The sequence below is a fragment of the Apium graveolens genome, chromosome 8 (assembly GCF_009905375.1).
Source record: "Apium graveolens cultivar Ventura chromosome 8, ASM990537v1, whole genome shotgun sequence".
NCBI classification, from domain to species: domain Eukaryota; kingdom Viridiplantae; phylum Streptophyta; class Magnoliopsida; order Apiales; family Apiaceae; genus Apium; species Apium graveolens.
In genome coordinates, this window is record NC_133654.1 from 159,550,449 (window position 1) to 159,571,140 (window position 20,692).

The window sequence follows — 20,692 nt, forward strand, 5'->3', positions numbered from 1 at the left end:
TCAGAAAAAAAAGTTAAAAAATATTGTAGAGTTATGCTTTAAAGGAGTATTGAAAAGTATGCCGAAAAGTAATGTATAGAATTTGACAGGACAGAGAGAGTATTTTATATTGGATTAAATTATAGTTGATCAAGATAACACCAAAAGCCAGAAGCCGCCTCCCTCCTCTGTACCCTCTCCTAGGGTTTGTCAATTTTCAAGTAAATCGAGGGGTTTCTACTGGTTTTCTCCAGTGGAAAGCCCCAATCCCTTCACTTTTTTATTCTCGTTGATTTCTTTTCAATAAAACCCATTTTTTTTGGGTATTTGTGTGTCTCTCCTCTTGGAGTGTGTATCTGTCTCTCCTTTTGGAGTGTTTGTTATGTTTTTGCTTAGTCATGCTTGGGTTAATCTGGCTACTTTGAAAATGATTTATGTGGTTTTGTGGGAGATCTGTTTTTCGTGCATTAAATTTGGGCTGGTGTCGATTATTACAAGAGCTTACTTTTCACAACTAAAATGTGTTCATCTTTTGAGATCTTTCACCCTCGGCTTGTCTATAGCTGGTTTTTGGCATGTAGATAGCTTGGGTGCTTCTGAACATTGGGCTACAGGTGGTGCGTATGTGAAGGTCATTTGTGATATTACTAGTTCCAGGATTGGTGCATGTATGATCGATCAGGAAGCTATTTTAATCTTTTTTCATTCAAAGAATCGTGAGATTCATTATGTTAAACAGTCTGAAAACATAAGCGACTATTTGCTTAGCTCGTTTATTTGTTTAATCCTGGCTGTGTTTTTTTCGATGGGAGTTTTGTTCCTATTGAAATTAAGTTGTAATTTTGGTTGATGCAATTTATAAAAAGCATTTTGTCAAAAAAAAAAAAAAAATTATAGTTGATCAACGGTAAGGATTGGGATCTCTTGTTCTCTTAACAAGGAGGCCTAGAACCTTGTATATATAATGTTTCTCTACACAGGGGTTTCATCTAGATTGCTACCCGTACTAGCACTAATCATTTATAAAACAACAGTGCTTTTTGGAGGAAAATGAGGAAAGTCAGAATCAAACTATGAACCCACAAGGGATGAGAACGAGGTTAAATATTTCCGGCTAGGATATTAATTAAACATCTGTCAAACATTTTTGGCATATCGCTGCGTGTAATGGGTAAAATGTTTGTGCTAAACAATTATATTTAAAATTGTTCCATCAAAGCAAACATCAAGTTCAATATAAAAAAAAAGGCGCGAGATAGTTTGGACTTTGGATTGCAGGTAACTATAGAGACATTCAACGCTCTTTGACTTGAAAATTTCAATATTCCAAACCCAGATTACTTGTTTACCAATTCTCATTTAAGTGGCTATCTATCAATTTCTCACCAGCAAAATTTTTCCTAATATATTATTCAAATAATGTGGCATGATCAAGTGACGAAACTCAAGTGCTATATTAGTATTATAGGAAAATATACACGCTACTCATGACATCAGCATTTGGAAAACAAAATTGTAACATTTTTTTAATGGTTTCTAGCATTCTCCTTTATTATATCCTGTATATACTAGCATTCTCCTTTATTATATCCTGTGTATATATATATATATTACAATTGATTTCACTTACATGAACTGACTTAAGAATAAATTATTAAGAGACAAAATATAATTTTAAAATGAACATGTAAAAAGAGAGGAAAAGGAATCATTATTCAGATTCCTCAATTAACTTACTTTATTCTAAATGATGTAAAAATTTATAACTCTAATCTGAGTGTTTAATGCTCCTGAGCTATGTAGTGAATTCTATCTACTTGTTCTGATATTCTATTACACATCATGGGTTCCCAGAAAACATAGTAATAGTAGATGGGACGTGAGCCCAGAGAACGGAGTCTATTTGATCGTTTACATGCATATGGGTTGACAAAAACACGGCAAAAGCAAAGCAGATACTCCGCAAATAATCAAGCAAAGCAGATACTCCGCAAATAATCAAGCAAATCAAGACCAAAACCAAAAAGATAAGGTTTTTAGTGTGTAGCCAAGATCTGTTATGCCTGTGATGCATCTACTTATTTTCGGTAAGATCGTCAAGAAGCCTTCCGGTGGATTTTATTTGTGCATTGCTTGCTTAAAATTTACACTTTTGTGTTCACAAACTCTTGATATGATATGTAGTATACAAAATATCCTAGTGTGGTAATTTCCCAAGAACGAGGAGACAAAAAGTAAAACAAAAAGTGAGACTTGAAACTTACACGGACAAATCTTCCTAAAACAAATTGCATATAACAGTACTAGATAAAGCAAGCCGCTAAAAGATGTTTCCTCACAATCAGCAAAACAATGAAAAGAACCTCAAGGCTCAGGTTTCATGTTCTCACACTCTTCCCGAATTGACTGGAATAGAACAGTGGAAAGATATCGCTCGCCAAAGCTTGGAAACACAACCTGCATAGCATGAATGACCAAGTCGGAAATCAATATTACAGTAATAACTGTATGCAATAATTCAATTTATATTGCTTGGCCAGTGACTTCATATCTACCTCTTTTCCAGGATACAGACAATACAGACAAAAATTGCATCACCAACTTGTACCAAATTTGGAACAGGTTACAATTGCTGATTCAAGCAGCCGGCTTTCAGAAACTTATTCCAAAAAATTATAAGTTTTTTTACTAAGAAAATAAGCAAGTCAGTAATGGTTGACAATGCCAAAACAATAGCATGGCTCAGTGAATCCAGTCCAAACATGTCACTCTTATTAAATATTTGCTGACAGTATGGAAACTCTGAGGAGGTATTACTGCGTAATAATAAATAAAATCATAAACAATCTACAGTTGAGAATATTAACCTACTCTCTACACAAATCCAACAGCCTCGCAATTTATATTCTTTTGCTTTTAACTAATTAAAAAAACGTTCGTCAGTAATATAGACAATAAAAGTAGTTTGTATTCTATTCTGAACACCATGTTCCAAGTTCTTAATATACTAAAAATCAGAAGCAAAAAGGGACAAACAGACAACATACTTGAACACTAACTCACATTAATCACCAGTAGCAACTCCTTTATTGAAAAGATTATACAGAAAAACCCGGGTGAGTTGTGAACCAATAACAAAAATGATGAGACAGACAAAATTGAAGATACACCATCATTTTGTGACTGACTTTCTATTTAGGGAGGCCCTGGATGGGAATTCTTCCATGACCAAGATAACACTCTTGATGACAAACCATAAGTAGAATGCCATTAATTAAACAATTACATAAGCAATCAAATCACAACCGCTAAATTATGGATGTGCAAGGATCAATATGCAAGCTAAAATGACAAGGAACCAGGAGGCGGAGCTAATCACATTATTGTTAGATGTCAGCTATTTGTATAGGGAATATTCTAGAATACATGTATGATACCAGATTCTAGAATACATGTATGATACCAGATGATTATTAGGAAGCAGATATCAAGTGCAACTAGCTTTTTTCATTTTGGATAATACTAAGTGGTTAAGCTTTGGAATCTCTATTTTAACCAATAACCACACTTTCTCAAATTATGTCATATCACGATTCCCGTTATTGATTGATTGTGTTTTTAAGGCGTTTGAACTGAATTGCTCTTCTTTATTTCCTTTCTCCCTTGTCCATTATCACAAAAACCTATCCTTCAGTATTTGCAAAATGTACTTCCGAAACAGAATTGATCAACCAATATTAGGACAATTATTCGCATATCCCAGAATTTTGGTTCAGTGTAGTGAAATTAGACATAATTCTGTACAACCTAACAAATATGATTATTTACAGTTAGGGAGTTCTTGAAATGTACGTGTTCAGACTCTTTTTTATTATTTAAGGTTTCACAATTGAACTCGCTTAACTGGACAACCCATTTGAACTGAAAGTTGATTGTTACTCCACTTTGAAATTTCAATGGAAAGACACAACACATAATGTACATACCGCGATAAGCTTCCCTGCATTTTCAGGTCTCTTGCCGACCTGGATGGCAGCAGCTGCTGCTGCTCCTGAAGAAATGCCCACCTAAAACATATATGTCCAGGAGAATGAGCTTAAAGGGTATAGAGAATAAGCCTTTCAGCAAATGATTTCAATATATGCACAATTAACATTATAGGCGAAAAACTGCTGACAAACCACACCATAAATAGCCAGTATGTTCCATTTGGAAGTAGGGTTTGCAGATGGGGAGGGTGCGACGTAAGCAGACCTTTGCAGATGGGGAGGGTCATCTGTGTGAATTTCATTTAACATAGCCCCTAATGGCTCATAGAGTCTTTCAATATCTGACTAGTAAGATATTAAGAATGCTAGTGGATTTTCTAACAGAACTATGAATTATGATGCAATGCTACAAGGACCAACAGGTGACAGTTTCGGTAGCTCATTAATTTCGTACATTAAAGAGCAACTAAGTAATGAATTATGAAACACGGAAAAAAAATCTTAGGTTATAGCAAGGAAAATAGCCATTTTGTTTTTGTTTGATAACCAGAAAACATGACAATAGGCATATTTTACTTTATTTTTTAATAACAGGATGAATAGGACATTTAAATTCATTGAATGAAAAAATATCCGACCATGTTTACAAATTTTAACCATCCCACTAAAAGTTTTCTGGTTAGCAACAGACAAGTATAAACTTGTTCTTTAGAATCATCAGCAGGCAGAGAACATACGCCTACGATTCCCTGGTTCGTATATCTTTAAAAAAAAATATTTGGGGTCTTGGACTAAAAAACCTAAACCAAAATGTTTGCTTGCATTTTTTAATTAATGCTAATTATGCCACCCGTACTACAATATAATTTGCAGCAAAAGTAACTGGGGGAAATATCGAGAGATGGCAGACATACACATATATAATGACTGGTTGATTAATGGAAGTTGAATCTCTAAAGTCTACTCCGGATTTTAAATTTAAATATATTACTTATATAAGTAATGTCCAAATTATAACATAAAAGTCAACTATATGTTCCACTTCCTAGTACATGATGGGGGAATGGGGGCTGATTTTAGGGTTAGGGTAGATAACTCATCACAAGAGATTTTTCAGGAAACCACAATATATTAATCTCAATTATAAGCACACTGCTGAAGATTGAAATTATCTATATAAAATCTACTTCCCTAATTAAAACAAAATTCAAAAATATATAATAATTATTATGATGCTCAGACTCTTTTAGAAGGATCCGACACAAACACAAATTTGAGAGTCCGATTCTTCGAACTCGATTATCAAAGACTCGGGGACACGTTTTATAAGTATACGACACTTGGATTTGGACACGGCAATTATTATTTTTTATATAATATGATACTTTTTATAAACAAATACCTATCATTTTATATAAAATAGTATATAAACTTTTGAAAAACAAGGGTAAAATAATATTCATTATATATATAATTTATAACAGGTACAATGTCAAAACTTAAATTAAATTATAGTATATAACAAACAATTAGAGATATGTTCTCTGAGATGAAGTGTCCATTTTCCAGATGGCATTCGGATCCGGATCCAAGTGTCTGTGTCAGTGTCGTGTCCTGTGGACACGGGTACGGCTGGGTTTTCCGAAGAGTCCGAGCATATAATATGAATAACAATACAAGTAAACCTATTCTAAAAATATTGTAACAAATGGGCTTCCAAAGCCAATTGTACTGCTGCCCAATATGTTCTTTGGGCTTTTTGACCCGCTGTCTTGCATCAGTTACATTCAAAATTAAGGCAAAATGTAAGATGACCTGAAGTTGGCCTTGAGGGGATCCTTCATGGGTCTGGTTCCCAGCCAATTTGAAGTAGATTGTAGTTGGCATCCCTCAAATAGCACAGTCTATCTTTATGTCACATTCTCTGATGTGATAACTCAGAAGTTCGTAAGCTGTAACTTACAAAAACTACCAATTTAAATCCCTTTAAATTGTAACTCTACAGACTCGAGCAAATATTTTGCAGTTTCAAATCATCAAACTTGTTGAGAAAAGAGTATGAACGAAAAGCCGCAATAGAGAATTGTTGTAGTTACAAACTGGAGGTGGAGGTGGTGGAAGGAATTGGGAAGAGAAGGGTTTTGAAGAGGTTGGCGAGGAGGTGATGGGATTTTTCTGGTGTAATAGGAGAACTTGAAAATTCAGAACGAACGATTTTGATGAGGTGGAGTGCAATTGGATAAAAGGGAGTAGGCGTATAAGGTTTTTGTAAGGCTGGTTGGATGAGATGTGTGGGATTTTGGTTCTGGGTGGTGGTGGAACTGGAAATTTGAGGGGATGGAAAAACATTTGAGGTGGAGGTAGCCTGTGGGAAATGGTGCAACGGAAAAATTGCGGGAAGGATAATAGGCAATGTGGTGGGGCTGAAGAGGATGTGTCAACGGGGTTTTGGTGGTTGATTATAGTCGAATTGGAGGAATCAAGAAAACACGTTTTGGTGGAGGTGGTGGGGGTATTAAGATGGGAGGTGAAGAGGAGGGGTAGCTGTCTTTTCCTTTTTATGTTAAAAAAAAATGACTACGTAATTCTGAGAGAAAAATGCTGAAAGGGATGTACACTGGGATGCATTCAAAGTTGAGAGAGCCAACTAATGGGTAGAAAGAATGGTGATTAAAGTAAGAATAAGCCAAAGTTGAGGGATGCAAACTTAAATTTACTCGCCAATTTAATATCAAGTTTCCCTACTTGTACAACCGACACGTTTCAGCCTACACTTTATTCACCCATGCAGCTTCTTTACAGTCTAAAGAGAAAAAGGAGGCAGTTACAATACCTTTAATTAAACTTGAAAATCAAATGCAAGAGCTTGTTGTTGTACACTCCAATGTATGGGCTTCATGCCACGATACATGTGAATGTGATAACTTAAAAAAGCTAAATATGGAACAAATGCAATTCGAGGAACCAAATCCATTCTAAATTTGGACTAACCAACTATGATACAGAAGGAGAAAAAAGTTTTAACATCTCAATTACTACTTTTAGCCTTGGAAAGGTGTAAAAGGATGGAAAAGGAAGAGCACTAGAAGGGCCCTTTCTGAGCTCTAGCTTGACAGTTACAGCCACATTTGTTTACGGATTATAAGGCGCATGCAAACTTACCAAGGATATGGTACTCTTAAAACTGTACGCATACTCTTGGAACAAAAAGAAAGAAAAAGAAATATTAAGAACAGTAGGCAAAGCACTAACCAATAAGCCTTCTTGCAGTGCTAATTGCTTTGCAGTCTCGATCGCCTCATCACTAGAGATCTACGAGGAAACATAAATCAACAAGTTCTTACCAAGCAACATACATATGTAATTTATAACTGCACAACTTAACAATATCAAACATATATAATCATATATCTTTTGTTTGAATATAATTTATAACTTTAAATCAGGAATTACAAGCAGTATGCACATGCAAGTATAATAACTGTTTAGACTTCAGCAAGTTGGCAATAGATCAAGTAATGATATGGAGGATGAGATTATAGAACTCTATTTATTTATTAAGATGAAAATTTAATCTGAATGCATTTTCCAACTAAAAAGGAGTATAACCACCACTATGTAAAAAAGATTTGTAGCTTTACTTGAATTTGGCATTCCGAGAATTGGACATGGAGTTTTAAAGGCCACTCTAGAAAAAATTTCTATTAGTGCGCTTGAATTACATTTTATTCAGTATAAAATTAAAAAATCTAATCGTATGGATGTTAAAAATAGTACACATGTAAAGTAATTAAGTGATTTGCATCAACCAATTTTTAACAACAAATAAACAATCAATAATCTATTACATATATTTACATAAAAATCCCTGTACACTAAAACTTTAACATAATATTCCACCCATAAGATCGAATTGTTAAATAACAATAAGCCACGTTAATTATATCCTTATTATATAATATGCATAAGGGGGAGCTTATCCAAATTTTTGGTAGTTATGGTGCATGTACCACCAATTTAATATAGACTGTTAGATCTTTAAACAAATTAATCATAGCCGTTGGATCTAAAACAAAAGAATATTCTATAACCAATTATAAGTAGGTATTCTAAATTGAATAGAATATCCTACCCTTTCAATGATTTCAACAAAAAAGAAGTAGGTATCCTAAACTGAATAGAATGATAATACAAAATTCGTAATTATTTTTTATCTTCAAATTTTGGATAATATATTTTGGACAAAATTTTTAAACCATCACTGAATTAAACATTACTTTGTGAGCTTCGCGTGGGTCGTAAAAACGTCAAAATCTGATTTATAGAATTCAAGATGGAGCCGAAATAAAATCAAATGAATCTCGGTATTTTTTTGGTTTGAACTTCAAATTGATTTTTTTTTAACTATTTCAAATTAATAACCATTTGTTAAATAAATAAAATAAAACACCCGTGCATTACAGGCCGAAACATTAAAAATTTGGTAGGTTAGTCGGTACTGTATTTAGGTTTATATAGTACTTCGGTTCGAGATTGCTTTTGTATCCATGTTATTCATGATACTTCTTTCAAAACTTAAATATAGATAATTCGTTCGTCGGTGTAATTACATTGAAATAAGACAAAATAATATACAATATTCAGCTTGATTAAAATTAAATAATACTATTGGTCGAGGTTAAAATAAATTTAAAATCAAACTAAGTATAAGTAGTTGAATTTAGTCGGTGTAATGGATTTCGGGCTAAAACAAATTAATAACTACTATTGATTCGGCTAAAATAATCAAACTAAATATAATTAGTTGGATTTGGTCAATATAATGGGTCTCGAGATAAAAAAAATTAAGATAAAACTAAATGTGATTCGTATGCTATTGCATCGGATAAAACTTATCTTTTATATTAAAAAATAATTATATTTTGTAAACACACATAAAAATAACAAAAATACTATATATTTCAATTAGTAATATCAAATTATATCCTTATCATTTAATATGCATAAGCTATGTTACTCGGACTCTTCATTTTACCTCCGAGTACCCGTGTCGGACACTCGAAACTTGGACATGGACATTTGGACTCGGACACTTATTTTAAGCCAAAAACATGTATATTTTTCAAAATGTTGCCGAGTCCGATACCTGGACACGTGTCCATGTCGGACACTTCTAGCCGAGTCCGAGTAACATAGTGCATAAGGGGCATCTTATCCAAAAATTTTATAGTTATTGTCGTACTACCAATTTAATATGGACAATTAGATTTTTTTGCAAATATATGCGTATATGTATAATTATTATCAAATCATATCATGTAATTTTTTTTTGAATAAACTAATTCCGCATATAATAGTTGCAATTCAATTTATATTTAAAAAATTATATAATATTAAAAAATTTGAGCATCGCACGGGTTCTAAGCTAGTAGAATATAACAAAGGCAAGCTAGTTAGTCTATAGAAAAGACAAACTTCGGATATATAGGTTGAAAGAAATATATACTGACGTGTATGCACACTCTTGTTGACAACAAGAACATATACAACAAAACCTAGAATGAAAAGAGGGCCCGGGACTTGACCAAAATAACAAAGACAAGCTCCGTAATGCCCACTCTTGTAGTAAGTTTCTTATAAAAATAAGACTAGTATTTTCATTTCACACTTTGATTGATAATATCTCAAAAGACCTGTCTAAACTCTAATCTCTAAATTCATTCAACATTTCAATATACCTGCCTGCTATTATAGGGTTTCTCTCTCTAAAACTCATCTGATCTCTCATAGTCTCATTTTTCTTCTATAATTTAGTTATATTATCTTCTAAATCTTCTCAGTAGCTACTAATTAGGTACTATTAATAACATTTGTTAACTAACAGTTGTGTGCTGGTATAACATATTACTGTAAGGTCCTGACCCATATTATCATGTCTGAATTTTTCCTTAATTATTTCCCTAATAGCACCTCCTTTTATATTATACGTCCAATTTTTTTATCTGCCACACTTGTTAAGGACCTCTTTTACTTCAAAAATTAACTCTGCAAATTTATTTTTAAATAATATAATGGAGACAACTTAACAAGACGTCAATATCCGAGGTAACTTACTCCAATTTATTTCTCAACTCTTTCTCTTCATTTGCTTTTAAAAATATTTCTCCTATCTTCCTTTTTTTTATTTGAGCAAATTACACCCGCACACACATATCCAGTACATTAAATTTCTAGTACGGGGGAGGGGGTGAAGAGTCAAACCAATCACCTGGGTGACGAGGGAATGGGACTTGGGAGAAGGAGCCTTGCTACCAGGCTATTAATGAATCCTCAAAATTTCTCCTTTCTTTTGAATACACTGAACGGTTAATAATGTTGCCGAGATAAGTACCTATAGAGCATTTAGTTTTTCAACCAACTTACAGTAGATTAATTTTAAAAAAATAGTGACCTTTAAATTTTTAAACAATTTTAAAAGCAGTAATCGAAAGAAATAGTAAAACTACTCCCAATTGCAGAGAGTATTAAGTATTCAAGCAACGCAGCTCTCTCACATTATAGTAGTGCAAGCCTTGCTGCATAAACAGATTTTGATCATACATCCTTTAAAAGGTATCAGGTATTTTCAAAATTTCAAAATCTTCCCAAAAGGATCTCAAAGGACGAAATGCCTAAACAGCTCTAGGAGTAGAGGTAAGGTATGTACACATCTTACCCTTATAATACCCTACTCCCTGTGTAAAAATGAAAAAAAATAACAGTTTTTTATTAAAATTAAATAGATATATAAAATCCCTAGTGTACCACCCAATTCCAACAATTGGGATACACATTGTTCAATGGGGTATCCTATTTTAATACAATATGCCTTTTAAAAATTCATATCCCAAAAAAAAAAAATTAAAACGTAATTTTTTTAATATGTATTTGTAAGTTTGTTGGAAGTCTGGTATCCACATGGAACACTCCAATAAAAAATACATATCCAGTCTTAATAATTAAACAAAATGAAAGGCATGACTTGAACATCGCATTGAGAAATGTGTATCCCAGCTGTAAGTATACCATCTCAGAATCGCAGTAACAACAAATGCAAGTATCTCTGTAAAAGCCCTATCCCCGCCCCCGGGGTCCTATTTAATAATTTATTGTTGGCATGAATTAATACAGCAACCCTATCTTTACAAATGTCAACATGTTAAATAAATAAAATTATTTCCATTTGAATTTACATATGCTAAGTGATTAAGTTACATATAAATTATAAGAGTCAAGATCTAAAAGAACAAAATGAAATGAAATAAAATAAGAACCTGTATAACTTCATCAATCAGATCTTGGTCTAAGTTCCCTGGAACAAAACCTGCTCCGATCCCTTGAATCTTGTGAGGGCCTACATTATCAGATAATGATTACAAAAAAAAAAAAAATATGCAACAATGATTAACTGAAACTATGTGAAGGGAAAATATTCTTCAATCTTACCGGGCTTTCCACCCGAGAGTATGTTGCTTTCTGTAGGTTCGATACCAATTACCTGATTGAATACAAATGTATGTAGATTAAATAAAGCGTGAGAATGACAAAACTGACCCGGACATGGATATGTTTTGCAACTCCAGGCTGTCCATCTACGTATATGCTTGTGTGCATATTAAATATGTACAAAGCACACATATATGATACATGGTTTCTGTCATAATATAGTAATTCGTATGTGCATAATATGACATGAATAAAGCCAGAAATGATCTTTTTCAAAGAAAACTAATAACCTTAATACTAGGATTCTGCTGTTTTAGGAAGCGACCAACACCAGTAATTGTGCCACCTGTTCCGATCCCAGCGACAAAAATGTCAACCTTGCCACTTGTATCTTCCCAGATCTCTGGACCAGTTGTCTCATAGTGTATCTGAAAAAACAACTGAGGGTAAAATCCTACTGAATGAAGTTAAGAATGACAGTTTGCGCAATAAATCACTGTAGAAGACAACAGAATGGCTTCTCATCTTAAGAGAGATAAAACTATGTCGTATCAGCTGAGAAAATCTTGGCATCAAGGAGCCCTAATATTTCATGTGAATGATTTAAATTACAAGCCGTTATAGTTCAATGAACTCTTCATTACTCGAACCACAATCAGGTATCAGGGGTGGGAATTGAATACTGAATACTGATTAGAAATAGAAAGCAGAACTGATCTAAGAACTAGTCATCCCAGTGTACTTCTACTCTAGGGATTTCGAGTCTATGTAATCTGACACATACACCTTATCATATGCTGATTACATAATGACAATTGATCCAAGCAGTTCAACTTTGGGGTAAATGATGCTATCAATCATGTTAAAATATGTGACCCGGCGCCGTTGCACTGGGTGCTAAAGCATGGGTGTTTTGTATCTGTATCCATTGAGCAAAGACAGGTGGTAATTGGATATGATAATCATCCGCGTCTGAAACGCATCTTAATGCCTGAAAGTTGAATAGAATGGCCTTCATGTAAGGATTATATTGCCCCCAATGTTTATAAATACAAGATGCTCTTTGAAAAATAAAAAACTTTTAGTCACTTCTATAATTCCAGAGATTCACGGTTCTGTTCTAGATTAAAAAGATTAATTGAAGTATCGTTGTATAATGGATAGGCTAACAACTAATTGAACCTTTCAAATATGTATTGGACGAAACAGCATTCTCGTTCAAATAAATAGAAAAGAAAGAAATTGATCTCGCAATGTTCTATAAAAAAGATAATCTGCATCAATCCGGGACACGTCACAAGTTTGGAATTAAAAACCAAAATGTGCATGTATCAGATGGTCCCCTGGCCAGCTTCTTTATAGAAATGTAAATAAACAATGAGGAACAAGTTACTTGTTCGGAGAACAGATCATTCACACATTTCCAAGGGGAATGTAAAAAAAAAATTACTAGTATGGTGTTACAGAAGCAAATTGCAATTTATCTGACTGCATACACCAGATGTAACAGTGGTTTCCTTTGACCATACAGCTTTATTAGATTAAATTCAAACTTGTGCGGCAAGAATTTGACCGTACTGCAAGGTGTGTACCTACTTGCTATTCATTATATTAATTTCCTTAAGTTTCCAAAAGCATGCAAAGGCTGCACCTGCTGTTATATGTGACTTTAACGGCATTAACTTGCATACACTTTTAGCACTGAAGTATGAATATGTGTAGACTATAACCACTGAAATATATTGGGCAAGATGAACTCGTGTATTTGACATAGAACAGAGGGCTAATATCGGAAACATGCCCAAAATTCTAACACCAAACTGGTTCCTTTTAAAGTTGAATCTATGTTGCTAAAATAGAACTTAGACTCCGTTCTTTTTCCGTAATTAGGAACACAATATTTGGTTCTGAGCAGGTTTCCATTCTAATAACTTGTATTTTTTTGTGCTCTGAATTTATTTCAAACCTGAGTTGATATTCTTTTGAATTTGGCTTATTTCTAACTGAAGCACATCTTGCTAAGACTGCAATTAATAATTTTTACTATGTGTGTGTGTGTGTATATACATATATATATATATAATGCTATGACTGCATCATTATTGTGACTTATATATATAATACTAGGTTGTTTCACATTTGTAACTTCGGTGATATCCTTTACCACAAAAATTTGAGAACCCGATTGATATATTAGTGATCATATATTCTCATTATGCATCTTCCCAGTCCATCTCTCCAGTAGGCTTCCTTTAGGAGCCTCCTTCAGGAATATACCTATGAACTTTATTTTCATTCTAATGTGAATACAACATCTTCATACTATGTCTAAAGATATCAAGATCAAATGTTTTTATCAAATATTATCAATACATAGGTGCTCAAACATACTCTATGCTCTGTAAAAGACCTATTGCGCGATCGTTTTCCTGATTATGTAGTATCCAGAGGTTTAGAACAGTATCCAGATTATATTCCCTTATTTAAAATGTTTAACTTGAGTACTCACAATTCATTAATATTGCAGGTCATTGTCGGAGAACAACATTTCAGACCATTTACTGTACTTCGGACTGCAAATGGGCTGTGATGGTATGGTCAATTGCAGATTTCTGATGCAAACACGGCTGGCAGCTTACAGTACACAAGATCAAAGCAGAAAAACGATCACGTCAAGGAGTCATTCTAATTCAATCATAAGAACAAACATAGAAACTGTAGAATCAGGGCTTCATGCTGTTCCATTTAACTTATTTTGAAGATTTTTGGGCAGGTTTTAAATATTAGCCCTCCGTTCTGAGTCATATTAACGAGGTCATCATGCCCGGCATATTTCAGTGGTTATAGTGTATACACGTTCATACTTCAGAGCTAAAAGTGCATGCAAATGAACCCGTTAAGTCACATTTAACGGTACACCCTTTGCACGCTTATGGAAACTTGAGGTACATAAAAAATAATTACATGAATAGTAGGTACACACCTAATAATATGATCAAAATGAGGTACACAAGTTGTAATTTATTCACTATATTACTAACCAATTTTATTTCAAGATAACACAGACGGCAGACCATCATCACTACAAAGTAGTATTGCACCTTCTTTACGTGTAGTCACTTTTTTTTCCACTAAGGTTGGCGCAGCGGGGAGTGGACACAAGTTCGTAAACAGGGCTTTTGCAATGAAATTATAAGTTTATTACATTATAAAATCCTCATAATATTAAAAGTTGCAGCACAAAGATGCTAACCATCAATAGCAATGTTTTCTAATACATATCGAAGTTGTTACACACACACAAACACAGACTCTTCGCATCCTTTTATCAGGAATCAGTAAAGAGAGTATTCTGTGAAGAATAGGTAAACAGCTACCTGATTATCTGATTATTATGTAAAAAAGCTAATCATTTTAAAAATTTAGATGCGCATCGAAAATATATTATTTTGCCATGACTTGCTAATTCAATTCTGCAACATAAGGATAAAGAATAAACATAGTAGAAAGCACACATGTTACTGTTGCTGCAAACGCTGAAACAAGGACAAACCTTGGGATTTGCAGGGTTGTCAAATTGTTGCAGCATGTACGCGCCCGGTGTGCTATTTAAAATTTCTTCTGCTTTTGAAAGTGCTCCCTTCATGCCTTTGGCTGCATCAGTTAAAATAAGCTCTGCTCCAAACGCTTTCAGAAGCACCCTTCTTTCCAAACTCATTGATGCTGGCATAGTTAATATGAGCTTATATCCTCTTGAAGCAGCAATAAATGCAAGGCCGATGCCTGTGTTTCCACTTGTAGGCTCTACCAAAATACTCTACAGAGGTAAAGAATACAATTACAGAACATCTAGTACTTAAAATAACAAACTACAATTCAATTGTGTATGTAAGAGGAAGGCTTGATGTAATACTTTAAAAAAAAATGAGTTTCAATCTCATCTCATCATTACTGCAAGTAAGCAACAAACAGATACTCCGAAAAAAAATTAAAACCGACAAACCAGCTGTCTTTGCATATAGAAGATGTGATAGAACTTCTTAACCTACAAAGTGGGCTTGGTTATTTATTAGTTGTTCAGGTACTCCCTCTGTTTGGATATAATAGTCGATAGACTTATTTACACGTACTTTTAAGAGGTTTGACCACATAGTCAAAAAAAAATTAATATTTCTTTTGTGAATAAAAGTATTAGTTTAATATTTTTATTTACAAACAGAAATTTTAAAAAATAATATTTTTAACTATATAGTCAAAATTCTTAAAAAGTACGTGCAGAAAAGTCAAAAGACTAATATTTTCGAAGAGGGAGTATTTAGGTCGTAGTGTATAGCATTGTAAAAGGATTCTCTGTTTTTTTCAGCTACATAAACTACATTCCAGACAGAAGAAACAAATGCCACGCACACCATATATAACCCCCCAATGCTATGGATTCAGAGGGTTTAACATGCTTTCTAGCTCCACACAGGGACACCATATTGCAGAGCACCTCTTCTACAGCTTATCTTTTTTGGAATATGAAACTAGATCAGCAACCAATTCATGACTTTGCTTTAATAAAATTTAGTATATTTTAATAAAAATATTGGGCCAAGTACTAAGAATTTAAACACAGCATCTTGGGATACCAATTGCCAAAGGTTTGTAAAAAAAAAAAGAAAAACAAAGAAGTAATCTTCTCTGGATATACGATATCCAACCTATTCTGTACATGTAATAGTGAAAAGATGCAATTTCCAAATGGCACACCCCCGCAGCCTGGCCGGACCAAGTAGTTGTGCAATACAAAGATGCAGTAACTATTTACCCTACAAGGCTTTTCAGAAGAGTACATTTAACTCGGTGGCTATAAAAAAGCAACCCAGTGGACAGAATGTACTACCATCAGACATTTTTACAAGGCCGGAAAGATTACCTCAATCTATGCAGTTAATATAGTAACAAGAGTTTTTAATATTTCATGTAGCCAGTCTGAGTGTACAAGACGCTAATAAAAACTTATCCACTTATCAAGAGATATTATTTTCTTCACATCATTTTTCCAAAGAATATATAACAAAGCTTGTACAGAACTAGTCACGGTATTAAAAAAAACATAGTTCTAGCCTTCTAGGTGCTTAAACAGTCAAATGTCCAAACTTTATATGGCCACTAATCAATCCAATCAATCCGGTGATGAATCTTAAGAAAAAAAAATAACTGTAAACTCTCACAACTGCAGAGACCATCAATCTAAAACATCTTTGTGTTGTATCGAGTCAAATCTTGTATTTTCTCGGACTCCAAGTTTTGTCCTATAAATGTCTAAGTTTTGTCCTATAATCGCTCCAGGAATCTTCCTCAACCTGTCTGTATTTCTCATTTCTTGTTCTTCTGGAACTCTACAGGTTTCAGAAAACCATAGACATGTGCTTTCTTGTTCCCAGTTGTAGATCCAGATCGTTACACTATTCGGACGACAAATAGAAACTATAATATTAAATTCTAAATAGTGCATCATTTAATTACCTTCCCTGGTGTTATTAGTCCTTTCTGTTCAGCATCAACAATCATACTGTAACCAATCCTGAAATTGTAAGAGATCTGTAAGAAAAAATCCAGGTTTTCTTATGTGTCCTTACTCCTTCCAGTTTGTACTAATAAAAAACTACATATTGTCGGTTTTAACATCGGTTTTATAAGACTCAATGACATAGTTCCATCTACAAAAGAAAATCATGTGACCACTAAACTTATCTTAATGTGAGACCATAGCTTGAGTATCAGATGTGATAGATAAATCATAATTTACAAGTAGTTGCACAGAATCTGTATCGCCAAACACCAGATGACTAACTTATGATGAATCACATAATCTGGATTGCATTTTAATGCTAAAACCTAGCAATATTAAGGGAGTACAATTTTCAATAATCAAAGATGATAGTCATTGGCCTTAAACAGAACCAACATAAAGATAATTCTAACCTGTCCTTCACACTGCAACATGGTTCCATAATTTCAAGCTTGGCAGCTATATTTGCACCTGAACCCTTGGCTATATTATTCAAGTACACCATCGGAGTCTTCCCTATAAGCTGTCACATGCAATAAAGAGAAACATATTCAATGAGTTTACACTACTTTGGTTTCAGTTGCAAGAAATTAACAATGAACAGTGAGGAGTAAGGAGGAGCTTGAAGTAATTAGTTCATTTGACAGTGCGAAATAAAATTGTGATAATACTACCGACAGAAGTTACGTTTCGGAAAATAAAAATTCGTGAGGCAAATCATACGTCTACCGCTTGTCTAGCCTAAAACAAAGTGCATCTTTTCAAACTAGATCACAGGCAAAAGTCACAATTCATTAGTGCCTTAATAGCTATTCAAGAACAAGGCTTAAATATTTTTGGAAAAAAATTATTCCTTCTGCTATTTGTCCTTTATCTCACTCCCATTTGTTTCTTCTTTCTTCCCAGATTCAAATGCTCTTTCTTTTTTTTTACTTCCGTTTTTAAATTTAATCTTCTATAGTTTTTTCATTCGTATTTTACTTCCCCTTTTCTCCTTATATTTTCTTCTCCCTTCAATCCTAATTTCCCTAACCCGCTCACTTCCTTTCTTCCCTTCCACACGTCTACATTCTATTTAATGGGTTATACCATTGTTATCACGAAGACGACTAGTCGACGCGAAGGTACTCATGGGCCGAGAGTCTCGAAGCCCGACTTGTCGTCGACTAGTTGACGTGAAGGTTGCCCAAGAGTCTTGTAACCCGTCTTGGGGTCTTCATAACAATAATTATGGTGTACCGTGCATATTTTGAACTTACTATTCTATTACTTTTAATTTTAATTATAAAACTATCATGTTCAATTATATTATAAATTAAATCGAGTAATTATATGTATAATGAACATTTTGTCGACTTTTTACGACTAGTCGAGCGACTTATCGACTAGTCTTTACGAAGGTACTCGGGCGTCGAGGGTCGACTTGGCGCCGTGATAACCTTGGGTTATACATTGCTAAGTTTTTAAGATGAATTTGACTTATACTATTTACAATATTGATCGTGCTTTAAATAAATAAAAAAAACCCCATATATTGAGGGAGGGCGAGTCTTGTTTAATAATAAGTTTTGATTTGAAATATCACCTCTATCTTCCACAATAGTGAGACCAACAAACATAACATAGAGTACAACTGATTTAACCAATTAACAATCAAACAAGTAATTCAAAATGCAGATTGTATTGAGATATACATTCAATAGTGTATATATGACCAGAGTTACATCTTCGGAAATTTTGAGATCCACAAAAATACACATTACTATACAGTACAACAAATAGAACTAATCATCAAACAAAATAATGAGAACTGAAAATCATATTGAGATATATAATAAGGAAGTGAATACCACAAAAAATTACACACTTTTAGTACAGCACAAAAAACAGGAACAATCAACAATTAGATAAACAAAAAACTGTAAATCGTAGTGATCATACATACAAAGAGGTGTATATATCACCTGAGCTATGTCTTTTAATAAATGTAAACAACTGAAAACTGCAGTGACATATAAAGAAGGTGAATATATCGTCTGAGCTACATCATTAAATATTATATAAACGACTTGATATTGTGGTGAGATATACATACGAGTTGTATTCACCACCTAAATTTACGTCTTCATAAAAATGAAGATCAACAAACACAAAACAGTTCAATACATTACAACAAACTGCACCAATTAAGCAAAATAAAACAGTAACTACGTGAATAATACATACATGGAGGTCTAAATATCACCTAATCATCATGTTCAGCAACATTACGATCAAAGAACATAGTGAATATAAACTGCATAAACTATGAACAAGTAAACAACTGAATGTTATATCAAAATGTTGATAAAAGAAGGTTAATATATCATCTGAGCTTCATTTTCTACAAACTATATAATCAACCAAATATCTTAGTGCCATCACCTCATTTTAGGTCTTACTAATACTCAAATCAACAAACCTAACACAGTTTTATACAGAACGTCAAACTGAAGCAATAAACCGAAAACCGAGTCTCGTAAACTCAAAGTATAACATTCAGATCAACAAATTCCTAATTTCAACATTTAAATGATGTGCTAATCAACACATTTTCAAAGAGGACAACAAGCTGAACCAATTAACAACCAATTTAGACAAACACGGGTAAATAGTGTAGTGAATTATACATACAAGGAAGTGTGTGTATTACCTGAGTAACATCATCAGCAATATTGAGAGCTTTAAGTTGAGAGTCTGGCGTGGTAGTAACAGCTTTACAGACGATAGAAGTAACAAAAGGCTTCTTTAAATTGAGAAAATTAGGTTGAAAAGAATTGCGTTGAAGAAACAAATCAGATTTAGTATTGTATACAGATGTTAAGGGTTTGTTCATCAGAGAAGCCATTTGTTTCGGTGTATATCTATCTATCTGTTCAAGTCAGAAATGGATGGGGTAGAGTGATGGACTGACTATCTGCAGTGCGCCAGGGGGTCTCGATAAATACTTTTGTCAATTTAATCCAAATTTATAATAACATGATAAATTATTAAAAAAGGTCAAAATTTAATAATAAAATAATTCTTTTTTTTTTTGAAAAAGAAAATTTTATTAAATTCTAGAATAATCAGCCACAATAAACTGCAACACACAAGGAGGCGAACCAAACGTATTCACGAGTTCTAAACAAACAAGGAAGTTTAGCTATATTATGAGCTATCATATTTGTCGTCTCCAAACATGTTAAATTCTCACATCCGTTCTTTTACTTAACATCTCTTGAAATCCATCCAACGTAATACCAACCTCATAATAGTAATTTACATTTTTCATTAGCGCATTTGTCACATTAAGCGAGTCAGCTTCCAACACAATATTCTAAATCTTTATCATTTTGATCCATTGCAATGCTTCATACATCTCCGTTGCCTCCGCCTCAACCACCGAAATCGCTCCTTATATACTTTTTTGTGCTCCAGCTATAAACTCACATCTGTCATTCCTCATGACCATACCCATCTTAAATGATGAGTTGCCTTCATGGATTGATGCATCTACGTTCATTGTCAACCCAATTCTGGAACTTGCCATTTTACTACATTCTTCTTTTGATGATTTTTACTCCCATCATGTTTGGCTCTTTGATGTGTCTTTTGCCATTCGGTGACCATCCTCGAACTTAAATTCATTATTATATATGGT

At 33.6% G+C, this 20,692-nt stretch overlaps 1 protein-coding gene across 1 annotated transcript; it reads right to left on the minus strand.

Moving 5' to 3' along the window:
• Positions 1-2,075: 2,075 nt before the first annotated feature.
• LOC141677045 (cysteine synthase, chloroplastic/chromoplastic) lies at positions 2,076-19,980 on the minus strand. The gene is made up of 10 exons (XM_074482779.1): positions 19,703-19,980; positions 17,424-17,533; positions 16,965-17,022; positions 15,007-15,270; positions 11,744-11,881; positions 11,454-11,505; positions 11,282-11,361; positions 7,221-7,280; positions 3,966-4,046; positions 2,076-2,436 (listed from the first exon to the last, which is right to left on the minus strand). Exons 1-10 carry the CDS (start codon positions 19,895-19,897, stop codon positions 2,344-2,346), a joined length of 1,131 nt encoding a protein of 376 aa, XP_074338880.1. The 5' UTR covers positions 19,898-19,980; the 3' UTR covers positions 2,076-2,343.
• Between the last annotated feature and the right edge of the window lie 712 nt (positions 19,981-20,692).